Source organism: Salvelinus namaycush, chromosome 20 (genome assembly GCF_016432855.1).
Source record: "Salvelinus namaycush isolate Seneca chromosome 20, SaNama_1.0, whole genome shotgun sequence".
NCBI classification, from domain to species: domain Eukaryota; kingdom Metazoa; phylum Chordata; class Actinopteri; order Salmoniformes; family Salmonidae; genus Salvelinus; species Salvelinus namaycush.
The window spans coordinates 38,810,545-38,832,792 of record NC_052326.1 but is presented as its reverse complement, the minus strand read 5'-3'; the positions used below and the strand labels follow the sequence as shown (position 1 = coordinate 38,832,792).

General features: G+C 40.6%; 3 protein-coding genes across 4 annotated transcripts in view; 1 reads left to right on the top strand and 2 right to left on the bottom strand.

Annotated features, from left to right (window-relative positions):
• Positions 1–760: 760 nt before the first annotated feature.
• Positions 761–5,891, bottom strand: LOC120064616. 2 transcript variants are annotated; one of them, XM_039015220.1, is made up of 6 exons: positions 5,734–5,891; positions 5,205–5,335; positions 4,765–4,921; positions 3,761–3,960; positions 3,135–3,360; positions 761–1,261 (listed from the first exon to the last, which is right to left on the bottom strand). In XM_039015220.1, the coding sequence occupies exons 2-6, from the start codon at positions 5,313–5,315 to the stop codon at positions 1,152–1,154; spliced, it is 804 nt and encodes a 267-aa protein (XP_038871148.1). In that variant the 5' UTR covers positions 5,316–5,335; positions 5,734–5,891; the 3' UTR covers positions 761–1,151. The 2 variants fall into 2 exon arrangements, with proteins under 2 accessions (XP_038871148.1, XP_038871147.1); XM_039015219.1 differs by having other exon boundaries at positions 5,154–5,335; positions 5,734–5,866.
• A 363-nt stretch (positions 5,892–6,254) lies between these two features.
• Positions 6,255–10,828, top strand: LOC120064615 (U3 small nucleolar RNA-interacting protein 2-like). Its single transcript, XM_039015218.1, has 14 exons — positions 6,255–6,463; positions 6,570–6,655; positions 6,767–6,879; positions 7,012–7,079; positions 7,389–7,430; positions 7,655–7,781; positions 7,944–8,161; positions 8,250–8,350; positions 8,436–8,570; positions 8,705–8,767; positions 8,912–9,057; positions 9,721–9,800; positions 10,036–10,109; positions 10,642–10,828. Exons 1-14 carry the CDS (start codon positions 6,383–6,385, stop codon positions 10,754–10,756), a joined length of 1,449 nt encoding a protein of 482 aa, XP_038871146.1. The 5' UTR covers positions 6,255–6,382; the 3' UTR covers positions 10,757–10,828.
• Positions 10,829–15,682: 4,854 nt separating this feature from the next.
• Positions 15,683–22,248, bottom strand: part of LOC120064802 (metabotropic glutamate receptor 2-like) — a 59,916-nt gene continuing 53,350 nt past the window's right edge. Inside the window, exons 9-11 of the mRNA XM_039015401.1 lie at positions 21,970–22,209; positions 16,231–16,426; positions 15,683–15,768 (exon numbers count right to left, since the gene is read on the bottom strand). Coding sequence (XP_038871329.1) covers positions 15,683–15,768; positions 16,231–16,426; positions 21,970–22,209 — 522 coding nt within the window. The remainder of the gene's footprint in view (positions 15,769–16,230; positions 16,427–21,969; positions 22,210–22,248) is intronic.

The following is a 22,248-nucleotide window of genomic DNA, read 5'->3' as shown; positions in this document are numbered from 1 at the left end:
GTAATAAATTACTTTAAACCACTTTAAATGTAAATCAAATCAAATTTGAAATAATTAAATCACTACTCACCTGACATGAATTGTGAGTGTGTATCATAAATCCTTTATAAAATCCTCCTGTCACACTTTCACTTCATTTGAGTTAAAAGGGTACAACTACCTCAGAAGATGCTGGTGTTTTCTGTCCAAGTGGAACTCTATTACAGTATGTCTCCAGGCCAGCTGTGAGGCTCTGGTGTCTGGGTCGGCTCCAACAGACAGTAAAACAGGTGCACCTGTTCCTAACCCTACAGACTTCTCTTAGTACCCATCAACCTCTCGAGTTGACCCCAGGGACAACTCACTAAGGCTGGTTGCTCCTTCTATTACCCTGGTTCCTGGCAGTCTTGGTCCTCGGGTTGATAAGTATCCCTGATGGATGGATGTCCTGTGGGAAGGACTTCTGGTTAGGACCGGTGAAGGTGTCAGAGGAGAGTAGTGATAGACTGATAGATGTACAGACTAGGGTCTTCAGAGACACAACAACTGGCTGGGGGAGGGGCTAGCCATAGGTCACCGTTAGAAGCACATCAACAAAGGATCATTGGTGAGGATGCTTTTGTGAAACCACACCCACCCTCATTGTCCCGCCCACACTTTCTCTCATCTCTCAGTCAGTTTATGGCTGTGATTCCTCAGCCTACACACACACACATTCTCTGTCCTCCTCCTGTCCCTCCAGGACTGCCCTGGGTGCTAAGAGTACAGTCACATACAGGTAGGGGTTTAACATGTTTTTTTTATATAAATAAAAAATGTCATTTAATAGCATTAGTGAAACAAGATTGGATGTTGTGAGATGAGTGGGAATCAGAAATACATTTATTTAACAGGCACAATCATTATAGAATAATGTGTTGTTAAGGCTACTATGTGAGTGAATCTATCACAAATGTAATCTATAATATGTGTAGTCTACAGTACTCTTAAATCATACAAAGTCAATATCCTTCTGATCAAAAGTAACATCAACCAACTAAACTGTCTAAACACTGACATCTGTTGGTGGAATAAAACATTGCACTTACAAGACAGAATACAGTAATTACAATGTAAACAATTGTGTGATTATAACCTGGTATTTGGTTATTTACATTTTTGGGACTGGAGATTTAACGGATCCCAAGTCTCTTCTTCAACAGTTTGTCTTCGTTATTTAACTTTGTTCTGACGGCAGCTCGAATCGCACTGTAATCCACACCAAACTTTATCCTCACGTGATCTAGAAAAAATATAATTTAAACATGTATTATTGATATCTTTTATCATTAGAAATAAAAAACATACAGCGCCTTCAGATTCAGATTTGTGTCACTGGTCCACATACAATACACCATAATATGAAAGTGTAATTGTGTTTTTAGACATTTTTACAAATTAATAAAAAATGAAAAGCTGAAATGTCATGAGTCAATAAGTATTCAACCCCTGTTATGGCAAGTCTAAATAAGTTTTGCTTAACAAGTCACATAATACAGTGCCTTCACAAACTTTTTCCACATTTTGTTGTGTTACAGCTTGAATTTAAAATTGATGAAATTGAGATTTTGAGATTTTGTCACTGGCCTACACAATACCCCATAATGTCAAAACAAAATAAACATTTTTTTTTTTTACAAATTGATAAAAAAATAAAAACTGAAATGTCTTGAGTAAATAAGTTCAGGAGTAAAACTGTACTTAACATAACAAGTCACATAATAAGTTGCATGGACTCAATAATAGCAGTAATAGTGTTTAACATGATTTTTGAATTACTTCATCTCTGTACCACACACATACAATTATCTGTAAGGTCCCTCAGTCAAGCAGTGAATTTCAAACACAGAATCAACCACAAAGACCAGGGAGGTTTTCCAATGCCTCACAAAGAAGGGCACCTATTGATAGATGGGTAAAAATAAAGAAAAGCAGACAATGAATATCCCTTTGTGCATGGTGAAGTTATTGATTACACTTTGGGTGGTGTATCAATACACGCAGTCACTACAAAGATACAGGCGTCCTTCCTAACTCAGTTGCCGGAGAGGAAGGAAACTTCTCAGATGTTTCACCATGAGGCCAATGGTGACTTTAAAACAGTCACAGTGTGTAATGGCTGTGATGGGAGAAACTGCAGATGGATCAACAACATTGTAGTTACTCCACAATACTAACCTAAATGACAGAGTGAACAGAAGGAAGTCTGTACAGAATAAAAATATTCCAAAACATCTATCCTGTTTGCAATAAGGCATTAAAGTAAAACTGCAAAAAATGTGCCAAAGAAATTAACTTTATTTCATGTATACAAAGTGTTATGTTTGGGGCAAATCCAACACAACACTGAATACCAATCTTCATATTTCCAAGCATGGTGGTGGTTGAGTTTTTTAGTATAAAAATAAATGGAATAGAGCAAAGCACAATACTAGAGGAAAACCTGGTTCAGTCTGCTTTCCAGCAGACACTGAGAGACAAATTAATGTTTCAAAAGGATAATAACCTAAAACACAAGGCCAAATATACACTGGAGTTGCTTACCTAAACCACATTGAATGTTCCTGAGTGGCCTAGTTAAAGTTTTGACTTAAATCAGCTTGAAAATCTATGGCAAGACTTTAACCTAACTAAAGCATTCTATGAATATCAGCACAACTGGACAGTTTTAGTGTTTTGGGAACCTCTCTCTTGTCAAAGCCCCACAACCTAAAGAAACATTCTAGGAATCTTCAAAGAACAGACTAAATATGTTCTGGAAACATTATTGTAACGTCAAGTGAATGTTTTTTGCACCCTAAAAGAAACATTGTAGAATCATCGACACAACTGGATAGTTTTTGTGTTTTGGGAACATATATTTTCTGACGTCCCCACAATGTTCTCACCATTCTGTTCCCACAACCTAATGAAACATTCTTGGAACCTTTAAAGAACAGATTAAATATGTTCTAATCATCAGCACGACTGGACATTTTTTTGTGTTATGAGAAGATTTGCAGCAAACTGACAAATGTTCCGGGAACTTTCACAAAACCAATTTTGGTTTGCTGGAACGACTTTAAATTAAGGTTGAATAAAATAGACAGCAATAAGAAATAGACAAAGTACAGTACCTAGAAGGCCTCTCATGATGTCAGGGGGAAGTTGAGGTTTCTGGGTTTCCTCTTTGGCGATGTTACACCTCCTGCCCTGCAGACTGTGTGTGCCCAGCGTCTCCCTGTCAAACAGCACCATCAGCATGGCTGAGATGTACTTCTTGAAGTCCATGATCTCTGAGATCCCCTTGTACAGATTCCTCTGCACTCTCAGACCCCCGGGGAGGTGGATATAGTTAGCGTCCTGATAAAGTTAAAGACAGAACTGAAGTGTCCATTGTCAGAGAACATTGCAAAGTTGATTTGTCAGAGACATATCTAGTTTTATTTTAGAGAGATACTTTAATTGAATTGCTGTATTTTATGGCCAGCAATGTTTGGATATTGTGTATCTCCTTTCATCAGAAGTACTCCTAGCCTGGTTAAATTAGACTGCATGATGCACTTACCATTTTTTCAGCTGTAGGTGGAGCATTTGGTCTGGTTTAACCCGGCTAAAGTAATCCTAATGCCATATCTCAGGTTGTCTGTCTGAACCCAGGCAAACATGAGGCTATATACATCATTTTCTTGAGAGGACAAGTTGAATGTGACAGTAGCAGCAACTACATTGTAGAATGGCCTGATGGGGGTGGTGACCTCACCTCTACCTCCTGTGACACCACCTGTGACATCTGAACTGGCACGTCCGCATAAGAAATGCTCTGCCCCTCACAGCTTTCTGGGGTGACAGCGTCGTTCACAACATCGTTCACATCATTCCCCTGCTGCCCCCGGGCATGGTCCAGAACAGTCCTCAGGTCATGGGCAGTGTGTCTCATCTGGGTCATCAGGTCATTCATCTCTGACAAAGTATTACAAGAGAGTATTATACACTCAGTGTACAAAACATTAGGAAAACCTTCCTAATATTGAGTTGCACCCCCTTTGTCTCAGAACAGCCTCAATTTGTATGGGCATGGACTCCACAAGGTGTCGAAAGCATTCCAGAGAGATGCTGGCCCATGTTGATTCCAATGCTTCCCACAGTTGTGTCAAGTTGGCTGGATGTCCTTTGGGTGGTGGACCATTCTTGATACACACGGGAAACTGTTGAGTGTGAAAAACCTAGCAGCGTTGGAGTTCTTGACACACTTAAAATCGATGCGCCTGGTCCCTTCTACCATACCCCGTTCAAAGGTCAGTCTGCATCATGGAAAGAGAAGGTGTTCCTAATGTTTTATACACTGTGTATATAGACCTCTCATGAGCAATCCACCTAACTGATCAACCTTTTCCAATTTATATTTTCAAGATAACTGAGAACATTGGCAGGTCGTTCATCTCTGACAAAGTATCAGAAAATAATCAGCAACACCCATTTGACCAATGAGAATCGATTATTCAGTCAAGCCATGTTATAAAGATAGATAATCAGCAATCACCCTAACTGATTAGCTTAACCTTTTTCAGTGCATCATTGCAAGATAACGGAGTACATTGACAGTGGTGTTTAAAATACTTGCAGTATCTGTCATGATAAGAAGTCTTTTTAAAAGTTAACACTAAAAAAGTTTAAGGTTGACGCCAAAAAAATTGTCTATTTGGGTAACTTTGAATACCCATTAAATACGATTCAATGAACAATGAGTGTAGTTTTACAACATACCTTTCATCTGTTTCAGTTCCCTCTCAGCCAGCTGCCTGCATCTGCGCTCATATTTCAGTTCTGCTTGGAGCTGATCAATTTTCATCAGGAGAGTTATGGTGTCGGTTCTCGTTTCAGGACTTTGATCGTCTTCTTCCTCGAAGGTGATTGGTTCACCCTGAGAGAGAAACAAAGTACGACACTGTAAAATACTGTAAAATACAGTACAGTTACTACAGCACATCAACCATACAGGATATTGTACATGGGCCATAATCCTTACTGATACTGCAGGGTGGAAAAGTAAGGGGTAAAGTATTCCGTGAAACAAATTAAATTAGATTGTAACCTGTGGTGGTAATCTGCAGTAATTGTTAGTAACTGATCATCAATTAAATAACCTCTCTCACCTCTATGGGTGAATATCCATCATCTGGTATTCTGTACTTCTCCTCTATTACCTCACCAAAATCCTCCAGAGAATGATCCATGCCAATCTTCATCATTTTGACAGAAGAGCCTGTGTGGACACTGACAGAGTGTGTTGTTGTTGCTGCCCGCTTTGGTGCCATTACTCAGGTGGGCAAACGCCCTGATAAAATATATAACACAGGCACAGAAAATAAGTACATTTGACTAAATATACAAAAAATATTTTCATCAGGTCTGGAGCACTATAATTGTGTATTTGAATAAATAAAATATAAATATTGAAACTGTACATTACTTTTTTCCATCAACTTTTAAGACCATTAGCTTCACATTGGGATTATATTTAAATAGGTTATTACTACATTGATGATGCTGTATGCGCTGCAATAACGTTAGCCACAAAGAGACTCATCTCTGTGGACGCCATATCAGGTCCTTTACAGAACGTGAGCTCTGCGCTGGCAGTTTTTGGACATTTCCCAATATTGTACAAATTAGCCAATTTCAGGCAACACATTACAGATTTTAACACATCATATTACAGCTAACGTTACCCACCTGTGTATTCAATTTCGTTGCTGAGATCGCAGTGAGAATGGATGCAAATCTTTGTCAGTACATGGAAAAGTACTAGCTGGTACTAGCTAGTAGCTAGAGGAAGTAGTACTGCAGTACTGCGGTGTATTTGGTCGCATTAAGTATTTCAGTGTGTGCTTGATGGCAGTGAAAATATATTCGATTTTTTTAATAAAACGAGATAATTAAAAAAAAAATAGGTTTGTGCTTAACATGTAACCTCAATGTAAAATCATTATTTCATCCTTTTAATTTTTACTTGGTTTAACTGCGTTCTGGAAGGAACCATTTGTCAGGATCACATCTTTTGGGGAAAGAATTTTTCCCTGCACATGTTTCCTTCTGAACTGGCAGGCCTTCTCAGCCAATCAAATTTAGACTTTAGTTCCTACTTGCTCGGGGAACCAGTGAGAGCTCTGTATTTGTGGGCGGGACAAACACATGCCGCGATATTATCCAATCAACACCTCCATTTCAAACCTTGGGTCTGTGGAGTCTATAGTTTGGTTGAATCAGAAGGGAGAGAACCCATGTGGGTCTAATGTTGATTTGCGTGGTTAAAATGTGTGCTAACTAGTGTAAAGATTTACTAACTCTGAAGCACTGTTGAAACAATCTAAAGAATATAATCATGTCGTCTTTCTTCATAAAGAAAAAAGGACCTCTAAAGGTTTTCAAAAAGAGCGAGAATTCAGCCGGTTCCAAACGAAAGGTAAGGAGGTAGTTAGCTAACGTTAGCTAGCTATCTACGTAACTATTACAATGATGGCTAAATTAATTTTCTTCTGATCTGTGATGCTTGTGTGTTGGTGGTTTAGAATGATGGAGACATGGGAAACAAACTCAAGAAGAAATTAAATGCAAAGCACAATGAAGAAATCTCCAGCGACTCTGAAACTGAAGGGTAGGCTTACTTACTCAGTGTAGTTGACTGGCTTCACAGATAGCTATGTAAGTTGGCGAACAAACTGATTTTATTTTGAGCTGTATGAGTTGAAACAATATATTTATGTAGCCCTGCAGTGCACAGAAAAAGGAGGGCCAATGTCGAAGAAGAGTTTGATGAGACTCCACAGGAAAAGAAACTACGATTAGCCAAGCTCTACCTTGACCAATTGAGGGATGAGGGTAAGGGAGTAACGTTAGCTAGCTACTGTAACTATTAATTGAGCTGTGCTAAATTGTTTTCTTTAACTTTATATTTAAGTGCTTATTTGGAATCTGATGCTTTACTGTTCTGTCTTCATGTCTTATCAATAGAAGAAAAGAAAGCAGAGGAAGAGTCTTTTGAGACTGACCTGATAGCTGGAAGACTTCAAGAAGAAGTGGTAAGTGTACTAGCTACAATTTGCAATTGTGATCATAAACTGGGTGGTTAGAGCCCTGAATGCTGATTGGCTAACAGCCGTGGTATATCAGACCGTATACCACGGGTATGACAACATTTATTTGTACTGCTCTAATTATGTTGGTAACCAGTTTATAATAGCAATAAGGCACCTTGGGGGTTTGTGGTATATTGGATATATACCACACCCGCTCATACCTTAATGCTTAATTATAGCCCTAATATATATCACAAGTCCTTTTATGAATATGGTATTGCCCTCATAGTGAACAAGTTCTCTTTTCCTCAGCTTGAACAGAAAGGAAAGCTTCAACGGATGGTTGCAAAAGATGTGAGTATCTTTGTTGTGTGTCTCTCATATAAGCACTCTGTGCATGTCCATCCAGTATCCACACAGTATGAGTTTTCTATGGCCCATAGTGAGCTGTGTAACATGAAGGCTGTGGTCATTTTGTAGGTTACATTGAAAAAGTGTTTTTGATTGGACCTACCCATTTCTGTCCACTTCTGTTTTGTGCCTACTAAACACAACTGCTATGTTGTCATGGTTTTCAGCTCCTGCCACCAGACACGTCAGATATTCGTCTGTTGAGAGGCCACAAGCTGCCAGTCACCTGTCTGGTCATCTCTCCTGATGACAAGCACATCTTCTCTGCTGCCAAAGACTGCTCCATCATCAAATGTGAGTCAACATTTATATTTGTTTGTTTGTTTTCTTCTCCAAAATAATCAAAGATAAGTTTGATGTTGTACTGAAATAGACTGTGCAAAATCAGTCCCATGCTGCCTGAAATGCAAAAGTCAGTGAGCTTATGTATTCTCCCATTTTCTTCTGTAACTGCAGGGGATGTAGAGAATGGTAAGAGACTGCACACAATAGCTGGTGGGAGGAAAGGAACAGATGATCGCCATGTTGGACATACAGCCCATGTACTGTGTATTTCCATATCGTCGGACGGCAAGTACTTGGCAACGGGAGACATGAATAAGTTGATCATGATTTGGGAGGCAGCAACATGTAAACACCTGTACAAGTTCACAGGACATAGAGGCCCTGTGTCGGTAAGCTATTCTTGCTTTAAAATGTGCTTTCTTTAAATTCTTATTTTTGTTGCACCTTCTCTCAAACTGAGCCATCTATTCTCCACAGGGCCTGTCCTTCAGGAGGGGCACTCATGACCTGTACAGTGCCTCTCACGACCGCTCCATCAAGGTGTGGAACGTGGACGAAAACGCCTATGTGGAAACCCTGTGAGTAGCTGACAAGTAATATCTGTGTTTCTTCAGGTTGGCATGAGAATTGTGTTTGTGTTTTATTGACTGTGTGTCTCCCTAGATTTGGTCACCAGGATGTGATCACGGGACTGGACAGTGGGAGTCGGGAGCGCTGTGTGACTGCAGGGGGGAGGGACCGCACTGTGAGGGTGTGGAAGATTGCCGAGGAGTCCCAGCTAGTGTTCCATGGCCATGAGTGAGTCTTCCTGGACTCCTTTCTCTTTCTCTGTATTAGTCAGTCTCACAATACTGTATAGTCTCTGTTGGTCCGAGAGTGTCTATTATCCTTGTGTGTTAACCTATTGGGATGCTCCTCCCACTCTCGCTCAGGGGCTCCATCGACTGTATCCAGCTCATTAACGAAGAACACATGATAACAGGTGCTGATGATGGGTAAGTGTGTGGCTTTATACTCCACTAGGTGTCGTCGTACTCCACATCTGTAGAGGTTCTGTAACCACTTCTCCCCAAACGGCACAGGATGGTCTATTACAAATGTTTTCAGTAGTCAAAAAAGATTTCTCTTCCTCACCTCAGTTCCGTCTCCCTCTGGAGTGTGAACAAGAAGAAGCCCCTCAGCACGGTGAAGGCAGCCCACGGTCGGCATGGCGACTCGGGGCTGGAGCAGCCCTACTGGGTGGCAGCCGTGGCGGCTCTGCAGAACTCTGACACCGTAGCCTCAGGTAACAACTGCTGTGCGAGTCACCAGCTTTATAACACGCATCTATACACACACAGCACTGCAGAACTATTGACACTGTAGCTTCGACTGTGAGTCCTCTTCACCAGCTTTGCTATACACCGTCTCATCTATACACATCTGTACACACCCTGTGTGGGTTATTAGTAATGATCAACCCCAAACTTCCACCTCTCCTTACTATAATGCATACTGTAAACCTATAGTGTGATGCTCTACATTAGTGCTCAATCCGTGGTCCTATACACCCCCCTCCATATTTATTTGGACGATGAAGCTAAATTTTGTGAATTTGGCTCTACTCTAACAACCAAGTTTGTATAGTCAAAAGCTTGATGTTGTCATTGCGTGCTAGGAATATGGGAGCAAATACTGAACTTTCGACTACTTTGTCCAAATTCTTATGGAAAAACAACTTCTTCAAATGGGGGGGTGTGATGCATAAAGTGCTGTAATTTCTAAACAGGTAAATGTGTTAAAATACTGTACTGTCACCTCATATAAAACATTTGATCTCAAATCCAAAATGCACCGATTTTAGCTTCACTGTACAAATAAATATGGGGGGAGTGTATTAGGCGTTGAAGCTAATATTGACCTGCCCAATTGATGATGCTGGAATTGAATAACTGTTGTCACTTGACAGGTTCACACAACTCTAAGGTGCAGCTGTGGAAGTGTGGCCAGGGGTTCCGTCACCTGGAGCCTCTCTTCAGCATCCCTGTGGTAAGCAAGTCCCAGCTACACTGCTCCATACCTAATACATCCATAACTTGCGTTGCATTCAATCATTGTGTAGCATGACAATATGTGGTAAACACCATTGGATGTAATTTAGACATTACGCATTCAGCCTATTTGTATAGGCCTATGTGTATGATCAACTGACTAGTACAAGTGTTCTGCACTAAAACATCTGTATTCTCACTAAAGTGTTTTCTGACTGTCTCCTCTCTCTTAGACTGGTTTTGTCAACAGTCTGAAGTTCTCTAGCTCTGGGAAGTTCCTAGTGGCAGGAGTAGGACAGGAGCACAGGTATATACCCAGCTACTTACCTGTCATACATAGATACAGCCCAGAGCATACTTACTATCATTATACACTCATTGCTGACTGGTCAAAAGCCTCACTATATTGATCATATGCTCTGGGCCTACCCTTTGAGTTAAGCCTGTTTTCAGTGTTCTGTATGAAAGTAGTTTCAATGAGGTCAGGTGACCACAAGGTGGCACTTATTTCACTCCCAAATCCTACGACTCCCTCGACTGCTTGGGGCAGTGATGACAATACCTCCCATGTTTTCTTATTACAAGATTAAATGGCTTCTTAGACTGCGTTCACGTGCTAGTTGAAAATTCGGAAATGTCAGACTTGCTAACTCGTTGTAGACAGAGGATCCCGCGTTTCCCACTCAGAATCAACCAATGGGTAGATCTACGCAAATAACTTGCATTAATTTTAACTCGGACACGTATTTATATACTGCATCATTTTACTCATAACTTTATTCATGAAATATCTGTTTTGTCAATGAGTTTTTTTTTGTTAATAAAGTCTTTGTTTTCAGGCTTGGTCGGTGGTGGAGACTGAAGGAAGCAAAGAACGGACTCTACATTATTCCTCTGAAAAGACAACAGCCAGAGCAGGAAGGGGTCCAGAATGGAGAAGAGAATGGGGTTTAGTTGATCTATGAATGCCTTAGCCTGTGTATGAACATTATTCAGATTTTGTCAATTAAATTCTTTACACAAATGCTCTTTGTGTTACCATCTATCAATTAACTGCAGTAAACAGTTTCTGTTAAGGGTGGAGCAACTTTTACAAATTTCACTTTAGGACTAGAACCGTTTTTGTGCTCTGCCTGTATCTCATCTCTGTGTGCAGATGGGCTCCGATTCCGAGTTAAGCGTGCTAAAAGGAACGTAATTCCCTTTATGCACTTCGCTCTATGCGTATTTTGAACTTAAGCATGAGATGAGCGTGCAATTTGTTTTGGATGGAGAGTGAATAAATGAAGGTGCTTCTACAGATATGCCATATTCTGACCGTGACTTAATTCCCTAATAATTTCACCACCTTTACGCATGAGGAAACCATGAATAAGGTCTCGCGAACCTGCCTGTTCCAAGTGGAAAAAGTATCCAAGAAAAATGTCCCCCCATAGAAATAACACCATTCTGCACCATTTTCCTGTCCCGCTAAGCATTGAAAATGTAACGAGTACTTTTGCTTGTCGGGGAAAATGTATGGAGTAAAAAGTACAATATTTTTGTTAGGAATGTAGTGAAGTAAAAGTTGTCAAATATACATAGTAAAGTACAGATATCCCTAAAAACTACTTAAGAAGTACTTTAAAGTATTTTTCCTTAAGTACTTTACACCACTGCTGGAGACAAATGTAAAACCAGTCATATAGGAGAAAATTGAAGCATATCAACTTAACCACAGAAAAGTTTAGGAAATGTTGTGCCATTGTGTAGCATTTACATTGTACGGCCTTAACTTGCAGGAATGGGCACTGTCAAATATCTTAATTATAGGCTACCCTGACTTTCTATGTCCTATTTCTATCATGTTAAATATTAGCCACTTTCAATATCGACCATAACCACATATTCAACTGCCAATTTACTGTTATTTCTGTTTAGTTAGTATAGCCTACATTATTATTACATTGTTTAGTTTACCTTCATTTGCTTTTTCTGTAAACACAGTCACATCTGTGTGATTGTTGCTGAGGATCGTTAGTAACAGTTGATAATATAAAGAAATGTAGGCGAATTAAATCGTTATGGAGTGGAGCGCAGAACAAACCATAACAGTTTGAAACTGACACATAGCTCAGTACTTGGTTGTCATCATACAGTTCCAGGGTTAGTGCAGGCAATAGACTAAGGTATAGCCTACTATTGTACACTATTCTCCCTAATATAATTCTACCATACCAGTCAAAAGTTTTTCTTTATTTTTTATACATTGTAGAATAATAGTGAAGACATCAAAATGATTAAATAACACATGTAATCATGTGGTAACCAAAAAAGTATTAAACAAATCAATATATATCATATATTTTAGATTCTTCTAAGTAGCCACCCTTTGCCTTGATGACAGCGTTGCACATTTGTTTAACACTTTTTTGGTTACTACATGATTCCATATGTGTTTTTTCATAGTTTTGATGTCTTCACTATTAGTCTACAATGTAGAAAATAGGAAAAATAAGGAAAAAACCCTTGAATGAGTAGGTGTCAAAATGTTGGACTGGTACTGTAAGTACACGAATCTTCTGAATGTGGCAATTTTCAGAATGAATCAAACCACCTTTTTCTTACATGTGTAAAGGCTCTCCAAACCTGTTTTTTATGATTCATAAATAAAGGCTTTCTTCCATTGATCGCTAATATTCTGAACCGTTCTCTCGATATTCTAGTCTGTCAAACTAAAACTAAAAAGTGCACTGTATTTAAAGGGATGTCTTAAGATAAATGTACCAAAAATGAATGAAAACTCCCCAAGTGCGAGGATTTTCAGTAGTTGAAAGAAATGTATTTAGAGCGCGCGAGGTAGCCACTCCTGCAGAGCGCGTTACGTGACTGAATGTGTGTAGGAAAGGCATACGTTCCTAAATCGGGATCGGCCCTTGACGCATGTCTAGCTGTCAGCTACACAGCTTGTGGCATGTTGATTGAGGAATCCCCTGAGATTTGGCTATTTGAAAATGAAATGCTTCTAACAGCTTTTGCATCAGTAAACTTCTGAAACTCCTAAAATGAAACCTAAGTTTACTTTGATAGATTGGCCTGATGCCATGTAGTCAGTAGCCACCACTCCGACCATAGGGCTTTAAAACAACACTAGATTTTTAATAGGCAATGCTAATAGGTGTTAATAATCAGTGCGATTGGAATGCTGAAACTGGAAGAGAACTTTTCCGTGCAACAATGTCTCTGGAAAACTTCCCACATTATTTCCAGGATTATCTGCTTCGATAACCGAGACACCAGACCAGCTCGGCGGCAGAGTGACGAGTTAGCTGCAATCAGGTCAGTGTGGGACAAGTGGGTGGACCGCCTTCCCCTGTTTTACAACCCTGGGCCCAACGTTACTGTTGATGAGCAGCTTATGCTATTTAGGGGCTGCTGCCCCTTCAGGCAGTACACACTGTCTAAACCCGCAAAATATGGAATCAAGATCTGGGCTGCCTGTGATGCTGCTTCATCATATGCGTGGAACTTGCAAGTGTATACGGGGAAGCCAGATGGAGGAGCCCCTGAGAAGAACCAAGGGATGCGGGTTGTCCTGGACGTCACACACGGACTCGCATGCAATAACATTTTTACTTCGCACAACCTGGGACAGGAGCTCCTCAACAGGAAGCTGACGATGGTAGGAATAGTATGAAAAATCAAGCCAGAGCTCCCACCTTAGCTGTAGAATACACAGAACAATGTGGTACACATGAGTACACTGCATAAGAATGGGAGAATCGGTGGGCAGGGACATCAAAAAACAGAAATCATAATGGATTACAATGCCACAACAGGGGTGGACAATTTAGACAAGCTGGTGACTGGCTACAGCTGAAAAAGAAGAACCCTACACTGGCCCACTTGTGATATTCTTCAACATTTTGGACATTTCGGCGTACAATGCGTTTGTCATCTGGGTGGCGTTGAACACAGATTTGAACAGAGGGAAGGTCCAGAGAAGATGGCTCAGGAGCTGGGCAGGGCATTGGTAAGACCTCAAATCCAGAGGAGGCAACATATCCCAAGAAGATTCAGGAGGAGGTTGCCAGCCCCATCCACCTGACCCACAGAACCAACAACTCCAATACCTGAAGTGTGAGTGTTGTTGTTGCATGTGTGTGTGTGTCTGACTCTCCTACCTTGGCCTGCTGTAACTATATATATATGAGTGAGTGAGTGAGATGTTAGTAAAATTCCTGAACTAAGTGTTTTCATAATTCTAGATTGCAACCGGTAGCAACAAGAAGAAGCGCTGGGATGTGTGTGGACCCAAGAAGGACAGAAAGACACAGTACACATGCATCAAGTGCAAGAAATACATTTGCAGCACACACACACAGTAAAACTCATGTGGTGTGTAGTCCGGCCTTAATTTGTGTTCAATGGGGCTCATTTATCATTTCCATAAAATACTGTATGTAAAATTTGTCCAGTTCAAAGCAATAAACATCAATAGGGATGAAAGCCTTGTTTAATTTATATTTGTTCAAGATAAACATGATTTATTCCACCCGTGTCTTGATTATAATTGATTATTGTTTCAAAAATCCCATTTTATAAAAAAAATACAAATAGTGAATTTATTGATAAATGTAATCTAGCAGAGGTAAATGGCAAATATTAACCATGTATGCTGTCTTTATTGCTTATAATTGATATGTCAACTAAGTATTAAGTATTTTTACAGAAATCCATCAGACCCGCGAACATTGGGTGAATAACAAAAACATGAACACCACACGGGTTAAGGAAAGGAGAATAAATTTGAGGTGATTAAGACAAGCTAGCTGCTCTTCTACAGTTCATTGCTGCGGTCTCAGAAACCACTGTGAGAGAGAATATGTAGGCATGTAGATGTTACATCCAATAGTCATTTCAAACAGATTGGGTGCAATGTTTCTCTAGGTGCCTGGGCTGGGATGATGTTCACTGGTGTCTGAGACGGTTAGCTAATAACACTGATTTAGTCCATTGCTAGTTGTAATTTAAGCAGTACCAAAGGAGTAAGGACCCGAGCCTGCCAGTCCCTGGCAAAAAGGAGGTTGAGAAACACTAGTGTAGACTGCTTCTTCCCGGAACACTTGATGTATGTACAAATACCCATCGGCAATGATTGCTTTAATCCATCCTGTCGAGCTACCACCAAAACTGCCTAGAGACTTCTGTGAACAAAATACACAATAGCATTTTATGTTTTAATCATTAAAAAATAACACAATTTATTTACATAAATTACAAGAAAGCACAAACTGGTTCACCAAAGTCTACATTAAAACATTGTCCTTTATACTGATAGTAGGCTAGTTTTTAATCATCACTTTCACTATGGTTCATCTCATATTCAAATGTAGTTTAAAAACAAGGGGCCAAATGAATTCAAGTGTTATGTATTAATAATATTCTAGTCAAAGAGAAAAATAATATTTTGATATCGCATTCACAGCACTGTAAGGACAAGATAAGAACAACCTTTTGTTATGATACCATGATCGCTTCACATGAACCACCTCATTCATAAGACTGATTCTCTGTACTGACAGCAAGGCATACAGCAGTGCATTCAACGACGAGTCTATCTTGAAACCAAGTAAAATCAATCACATACTGTTAAATCTATGCAAAAATGCTTTACAGTCCTACATTACGTCACACTCCTAAGTATTGTCACATAATTTAGCTTTCACAGTTAAGTGCATCCTGGCCTCCCTCTGTCCGAATAGACAGACTCTACTGGTCTCTACTGTAAATGGGACTTAGATATGACAGCAGCCTTGTTGTATGAGAGGGGATGAATTTGGATGGAATTGTGATTTGTGTTGTTCTCAGGACAGAGGAATGATACAAGCAACTCAACCTTCACAAAGAGGACGTAGTGGAGTCCACTACCTCACGACCATTACAGACTGTTGTTACCGCTGTTGGCACACTGGTAGAGGCTGATGCTGGAAAAGAACGAGAATAGAGGATAACATATTTTCAATAAAATACCAAATTAACAGACTAGTTATAAAGTGTAGGTATGACTTTGATTTTCACATTGATTAAAGAAAAAAAATATTGAACCAAGGGATCTGTTTTTGAGAGAATTTTGTGTTCTACTTTTCCATAGGCCTATAGTATGGCAAACACAACAGACTCGTCACACACTGTTTACAACAGGTATAAACGATGCAGCAAAATGCTTACTTGCAAGCTCCCTCAACAGTGCAGTACAAATATCAATATAATCTGAATATAATGAAATCATAAATAGCAGTAGATGTGCAGTATGTTTCAGTAGATGGCTCACCAAAAATGACTGAAACATTTAGCTGATTGTACGATTTATATGTGATGACAAAAATAAATGTTAATGGTTGTTTACAAAAAGATAAAAACCCATTTACCAGTGATAGAGACGTTACCTTTCCAGTAGCTAGAGCTGGGGGCAGACGCCGATGCAGATTTGACCGTGGCCCCAAAACGGTTGGCAGCCACTCTCAGCGTTGTCACGTTCTTCTGGGGCTGGAATAGGATGATGTGGACCTTAGGAGCAAAGAGACAGCCCAGCACCACCGACCCACTCAGACTGACAGAGATGCACATGGTGGTTGTCTGAACCTGTACGGGGTAGAGGGAGAGAGAGGAGGTTGGGTTAGAGTGAACGGGACTCACTGGACATTTTGAGGCAGCCCAGCCAGCACCACAGAGCCACTCGGACTGACAGGACTAGTAATAGATTAAATCAATATCCTTGAGTTTAAGAGAGAAGCGAGAGAAAGGGAAGGAGAAAGCAGGAGAGAGCGAGGAAAACTAGAAAATGCATGTTATTTCCTACTAACTTTGCTGATAAATATTTTGTTGAGAGAAAATATACTTGATACGATTGTGATGTGTTGTTGTCTCACCTAGTTATCTTCATCTTAAGATGAATTCACTAATTTCAAGTTAGTCTGGATAAGAGCGTCTGCTAAATGACTAAAATGTCATGTAAATATTGCTGGAAGCACTGGCTGAAATAATAAATGTCCATCTGGGAGACTCCAGGTTCATCACAATTGAATGAACAAGGCAGCTTGTTTTTCATGTGAGAATATATCTGCAATGTTTTATCTAAACCATATTTAAAATGCAGGAAGCCCAGCCCAACTGCTGGTATTTTTAATGGCACACAAACAGAGATCAAAGCATCAAGGTTTCTATTGCAGAGCCAAAATTGTGTCTACCAAAGCTCCAACATGAACACTAATCATCTATATTCAATATGTACACATTATTATACTGTTCATTTGTTCAGTCTGTCACTCCTTTCACACCCCTTTCTCAAATGTTTCTCTTTCAAATCAGGTATTGCTAGTGTTGACATTTATTTTTCTCAAAGGTTTTTTGCTAGTAGATGGATAAAGCACCGTTGAGATGATAAGGAGATGTCCTGGGGAAGCTCATAATGCATGGCCAATGTGATTCTACCCCTTACTCTCTCCCTCCTCTGTCTGTACACCCAGAGCCCAGTGGCACACCAACAGAAACCGGACAGGCATTAGACTAGACTAGATTCAGCCTTGGGTCACAGTTATAATACACCCTGGACTAAACTGTTCTGTCCGTTTTATACACATTGTCTCTCTTTATCTTGCTTACATGGCAACAAAGGCTTCATAGGCCTGACGCAAGGTGGTGAAAGCCCTATGTGGGCCTTGAAGCTATTCTTCATGCCCAAACGCATGTGGACACCCCTTCAAATGAGTGGATTCGGCTATTTCATCCACACCCGTTTCTGACAGGTGTATAAAATCGAGCACACAGCCATGCAATCTCCTTAACCAAACAATGGCAGTAGAATGGCCCGCACGGAAGATCTCAGTGACTTTCAAAGTGGCACCATCATAGGACGCCAGCTTTCCAACAAGTCTGTTAAATTTCTGCCCAGCTAGAGCTGCCCCAGTCAACTGTAAGTGCTGTTATTGTGAAGTGGAAATGTCTAGGAGCAACAACGGCTCAGCTGTGAAGTGGTAGGCCACACAAGCTCACAGAACAGGACTGCTGAGTGCTGAAGCGCGTAGCACGTAAAAATTGTCTGTCCTCGGTTGCAACAGTCATTGCAGAGTTCCAAACTGCCTTTGGAAGCAACGTCAGCACAAGAACTGTTTGTTGGGAGCTTCATGAAATGGGTTTCCATGGCCGAGCAGCTGCACACAAGCCTAAGATCACCATACACAATGCCAAGCATCAGCTGGAGTGGTGTAAAGCTCGCCGCCATTGGACTCTTTTGTGATAGAGTGAATCACACTTCACCATCTGGCAGTCCGACAGACGAATCTGAGTTTGGCGGATGCCAGAAGAACGCTATCTGCCCGAATGCCTAGTGACAACTGTAAAGTTTGGGGGAGAAGGAATAATATGTTTGGGGCTGTTTTGCATGGTTTGGGCTAGGCCACTTAGTTCCAGTGAAGGGAAATCTTAATGGTACAGCATACAATGACATTCTAGACAATCTGTGCTTCCATCTTTGTGGCAACAGTTTGGGGAAGGCCCTTTCTTGTTTCAGCATGACAATGCCCCCATGCACAAAGCGAGGTCCATACAGAAATGGTTTGTCGTGATCGGTGTGGAAGCACTTGACTGGCCTGCACAGAGCCCTGACCTCAACCCCATCGAACACCTTTGGGATGAATTGGAATGCTGACTGCGAGCCAGGCCTAATCATCCAACATCAGTGCCCGACCTCACTAATGTTGTTGTGGCTGAATGGAAGCAAGTCCCCGCAGCAATGTTCCAACATCTAGTGGAAAGCCTTCCCAGAAGAGTGGAGGCTGTTATAGCAGTAAATGGGGGACCAACTACACATTAATGCCCATGATTTTGGAATGAGATGCTCAACAAGCAGGTGTGCACATACTTTTGGCCATGTAGTGTATATTTGTATACAGATATATACAGTACAGTAAATCATCTATCCTGTTAGGCTATGATGTGGTGTCATATAGGGCTCATCATCTGGGTGCTTATTTGATTAACAGTAAAAAAAAATGTGGATGCTAAGCCTGTCTGTTGATGACTATCAATAATCTTAGACAATCTAAGCATTAGGCCCTGAGAAGCCCAGCTCCCATCCCTCCATCCCTCTATTCCCTCCTTCGAACTGATCTAAACTGAGAACAGGAAACTAAGCTGCGGCAATATTAGATTAGTCTTCCTATCTAAATGCCATTTTAGTAGAGGGATGCTGAGAACAAGAGTCTTCCTATCAAAGACAGTGCAGTTTGAAGATGAAACTGCTTCACCAATAGAAATCTCAAATCACGCTTGTTGGCGATGATGAGATGGCGACATTGGCAAGATTAGCTCGTGCGTAGAAACAAGTCATCGGTCTAACAGTCGTCTCACGCCGAACTGTGCATGTGCAGGCCTTCAAATCAAAGGTCATTCGATTTATAAAGATGTTTTGGACAAAAATGAAAATGTGTCAGTTTGTCACTTTCACATGGTTGGAGTAATATGTTCAACTACTTAATTAAGACATTGGCTCGAATCTAGGTTGTGCCTTTAGATTTCCAGAACATTAACAACTAAGGAATCATTTTCACTTCTCTCTGACTTCTCAAACTGGTCTGTTTGGTCTTTTTCACAAGCTTTCCCGGAAGTCTCGCGATCTTGCGCCTCTGGTTTAAGAAACTCTGTGTTCCAACTAAATGCCCAATTACAGTGCCTTGCAAAAGTATTCATCCCCCTCGGCGTATTTCCTATTTTGTTGCATCACAACCTGTAACTTAAATTGATTTTTATTTGGATATCATGTAATAGACATACACAAAATAGTCAAAATTGGTGAAGTGAAATGAAAAACATAACTTGTTTCATAAAATTCAACAAATAAATAAATAAATAAAAAGTGGTGCGTGCATAAGTATTCACCCCCTTTGCTATGAAGCCCCGAAATAAGATCTGGTGCAACCAATTACCTTCAGAAGTCACATAATTGGTTAAATAAAGTCCACCTGTGTGTAATCTAAGTGTCACATGATCTGTCACATGATCTCAGTATATATACACTTGTTCTGAAAGGCCCCAGAGTCTGCAACACCACTAAGCAAGGGGCACAACCAAGCAAGCGGCACCATGAAGACCAAGGAGCTCTCCAAACAGGTCAGGGACAAAGTTGTGGAGAAGTACAGATCAGGGTTGAGTTATAAAGAAAATATCCGAAACTTTGAACATCCCACGGAGCACGATTAAATCCATTATTTAAAAATGGAAAGAATATGGCACCACAACAAACCTGCCAAGAGAGGGCCGCCCACCAAAACTCAAGGACCAGGCAAGGAAGGCATTAATCAGAGAGGCAACAAAGAGACCAAAGATAACCCTGAAGGAGCTGCAAAGTTCCACAGCGGAGATTGGAGCATCTGTCCATAGGACCACTTTAAGCCATACACCCCATAGAGCTGGGCTTTACGGAAGAGTGGCTAGAAAAAAGCCATTGCTTAAAGAAAAATTAAGCAAACATGTGGGAGACTCCCCAAAGCTTGTGGGAGACTCCCCAAACATATGGAAGAAGGTACTCTGGTCAGATAAGACTAAAATTTAACTTTTTGGCCATCAAGGAAAACTCTATGTCTGGCGCAAACCCAACATCTCTCATCACCCCGAGAAAACCTTCCGTGAAAAACCTACAGTAAAGAAAACCTACAGTGAAGCATGGTGGTGGCAGTATCATGCTGTGGGGATGTTTTTCATATGCAGGGACTGGGAAACTGGTCAGAATTGAAGGAATGATGGATGGCGATAAATACAGGGAAATTCTTGAGGGAAACCTGTTTCAATCTTCCAGATATTTGAGACTGGGATGGATGTTCACCTTCCAGCAGGACTATGACCCTAAGCATACTGCTAAAGCAACACTCAAGTGGTTTAAGGGGAAACATTTAAATGTCTTGGAATGGCCTAGTCAAAGCCCAGACCTAAATCCAATTGAGAATCTGTGGTATGACTTAAAGATTGCTGTACACCAGCGGAACCAATCCAACTTGAAGGAGCTGGAGCAGTTTTGCCTTGAAGAACGGGCAATAGAGACATACCCCAAGAGACTTGCAGCTGTAATTACTGCAAGAGGTGGCTCTGCAAAGTATTGATTTTTTTTTGGGGGGGGGGGGGAGGGGGTGAATAGTTATGCACGCTCAAGTTTACTGTTTTTTTGTCTTATTTCTTGTTTGTCTCACAATAAAAAATATTTTGCATCTTCAAAGGGGTAGGTGTGTTGTGTAAATCAAATGATACAAACCCCCCAAAAATCTATTTTAATTCTAGGTTGCAAGGAAACAAACTAGGAAAAATGCCAAAGGGGTTGATTATTTTCACAAGCTACTGCAGAAGAGGGACGCTGGGAACAAGTCTTCCTTTCTAAATGACTTATTAGAAAAGGGACATTGGGAACAAGAGTCTTCCTATCAAAATGCCCTGGTTGAATCTCCTGCACATTTCACTGTCGACATTAGATGAGAGAAAAACATAATTACTTTTCAAATCGTAATATAAGGTATTGGATTGGCAATACTGCTGTTTTAGATTAGATACAGAAAATAATTTGGAGATTGTCTTTGTCTTCTCAGTAACAGTCGATGTGACTATACTATATGTGCCTATTAAGACTGGGGTTTAACGCCCACATAATCAAGACCGGGTATCTCTTTCTCCAGTGTCTTTGTTCTTGTCTTTAAAGCATCTCTACGACACATGAAAAGAAATACAGTCCTTTGAGGAGACACAGAGTAAGGTGATGATCAAAAGGAATGTATGTATGTCACCTAGATCCTTTGGTACGCTATGACACATTCAAGGACTTATAGATTACAAAAAATAATGATCTGGGAGAAAAGACACCCACTGTCATTCATATCGTACTGACCCTAGTGTTGATAAGCACAATTAACTAATTCTAGTCCCTCATTTCATTACAATATATTGGAGTTGGGGTTGCATAAATTATGGTAAAGTTACTAAAATTCCCAAGTTGTCCAAAATCCTGGTTAGAAGATTCTTGAACTCTGGAGGTAATAAGCAGGAAATCCGAAAACCTCCAACCAGGATTTCTGGAAAACCTGGACCTTTTGGAAAAGTTACCAGCATTTTTACAACCCTAATTCGAGTCTATTATTCCCACTCACCCTGTAGTCGCTGGCCGTTACGTAGAAGATGGGCTGGAAGGCCAGCCAGATGATACAGGTGGTGTACATGGTGAACCCAATGAACTTGGCCTCGTTGAAGTTCTCGGGGCACTTCCTGGTCTTGAAGGCGTAGACCGTACAGAGGACGATGAGGATGCAGTTGTAGGCCAGAGCAGCCAGCATGCTGGAGTCCTTGCTGTTGCACTTCAGGGTGACTATATCCCTCCTCTCGGGGCTCACCTCCATATAATTAAATAGAATAGAATAGTATTAGATATA

What these genes read in the sequence shown, in the direction of transcription:
- LOC120064616 (XM_039015219.1), bottom strand. Translation starts at nt 5,315, where the DNA reads ATGGCACCAAAGCGGGCAGCAACAACAACACACTCTGTCAGTGTCCAC. An exon ending in ATGGATATTCACCCATAGAG is followed by an intron (nt 4,922 to 5,153) that starts GTGAGAGAGGTT and finishes TTTCTCTCTCAG; the next exon opens with GGTGAACCAATCACCTTCGA. An exon ending in CATCATGAGAGGCCTTCTAG is followed by an intron (nt 1,262 to 3,134) that starts GTACTGTACTTT and finishes TATTTTTTCTAG; the next exon opens with ATCACGTGAGGATAAAGTTT.
- LOC120064615 (XM_039015218.1), top strand. Translation starts at nt 6,383, where the DNA reads ATGTCGTCTTTCTTCATAAAGAAAAAAGGACCTCTAAAGGTTTTCAAA. An exon ending in AACGCCTATGTGGAAACCCT is followed by an intron (nt 8,351 to 8,435) that starts GTGAGTAGCTGA and finishes GTGTCTCCCTAG; the next exon opens with ATTTGGTCACCAGGATGTGA. An exon ending in ATAACAGGTGCTGATGATGG is followed by an intron (nt 8,768 to 8,911) that starts GTAAGTGTGTGG and finishes TCCTCACCTCAG; the next exon opens with TTCCGTCTCCCTCTGGAGTG.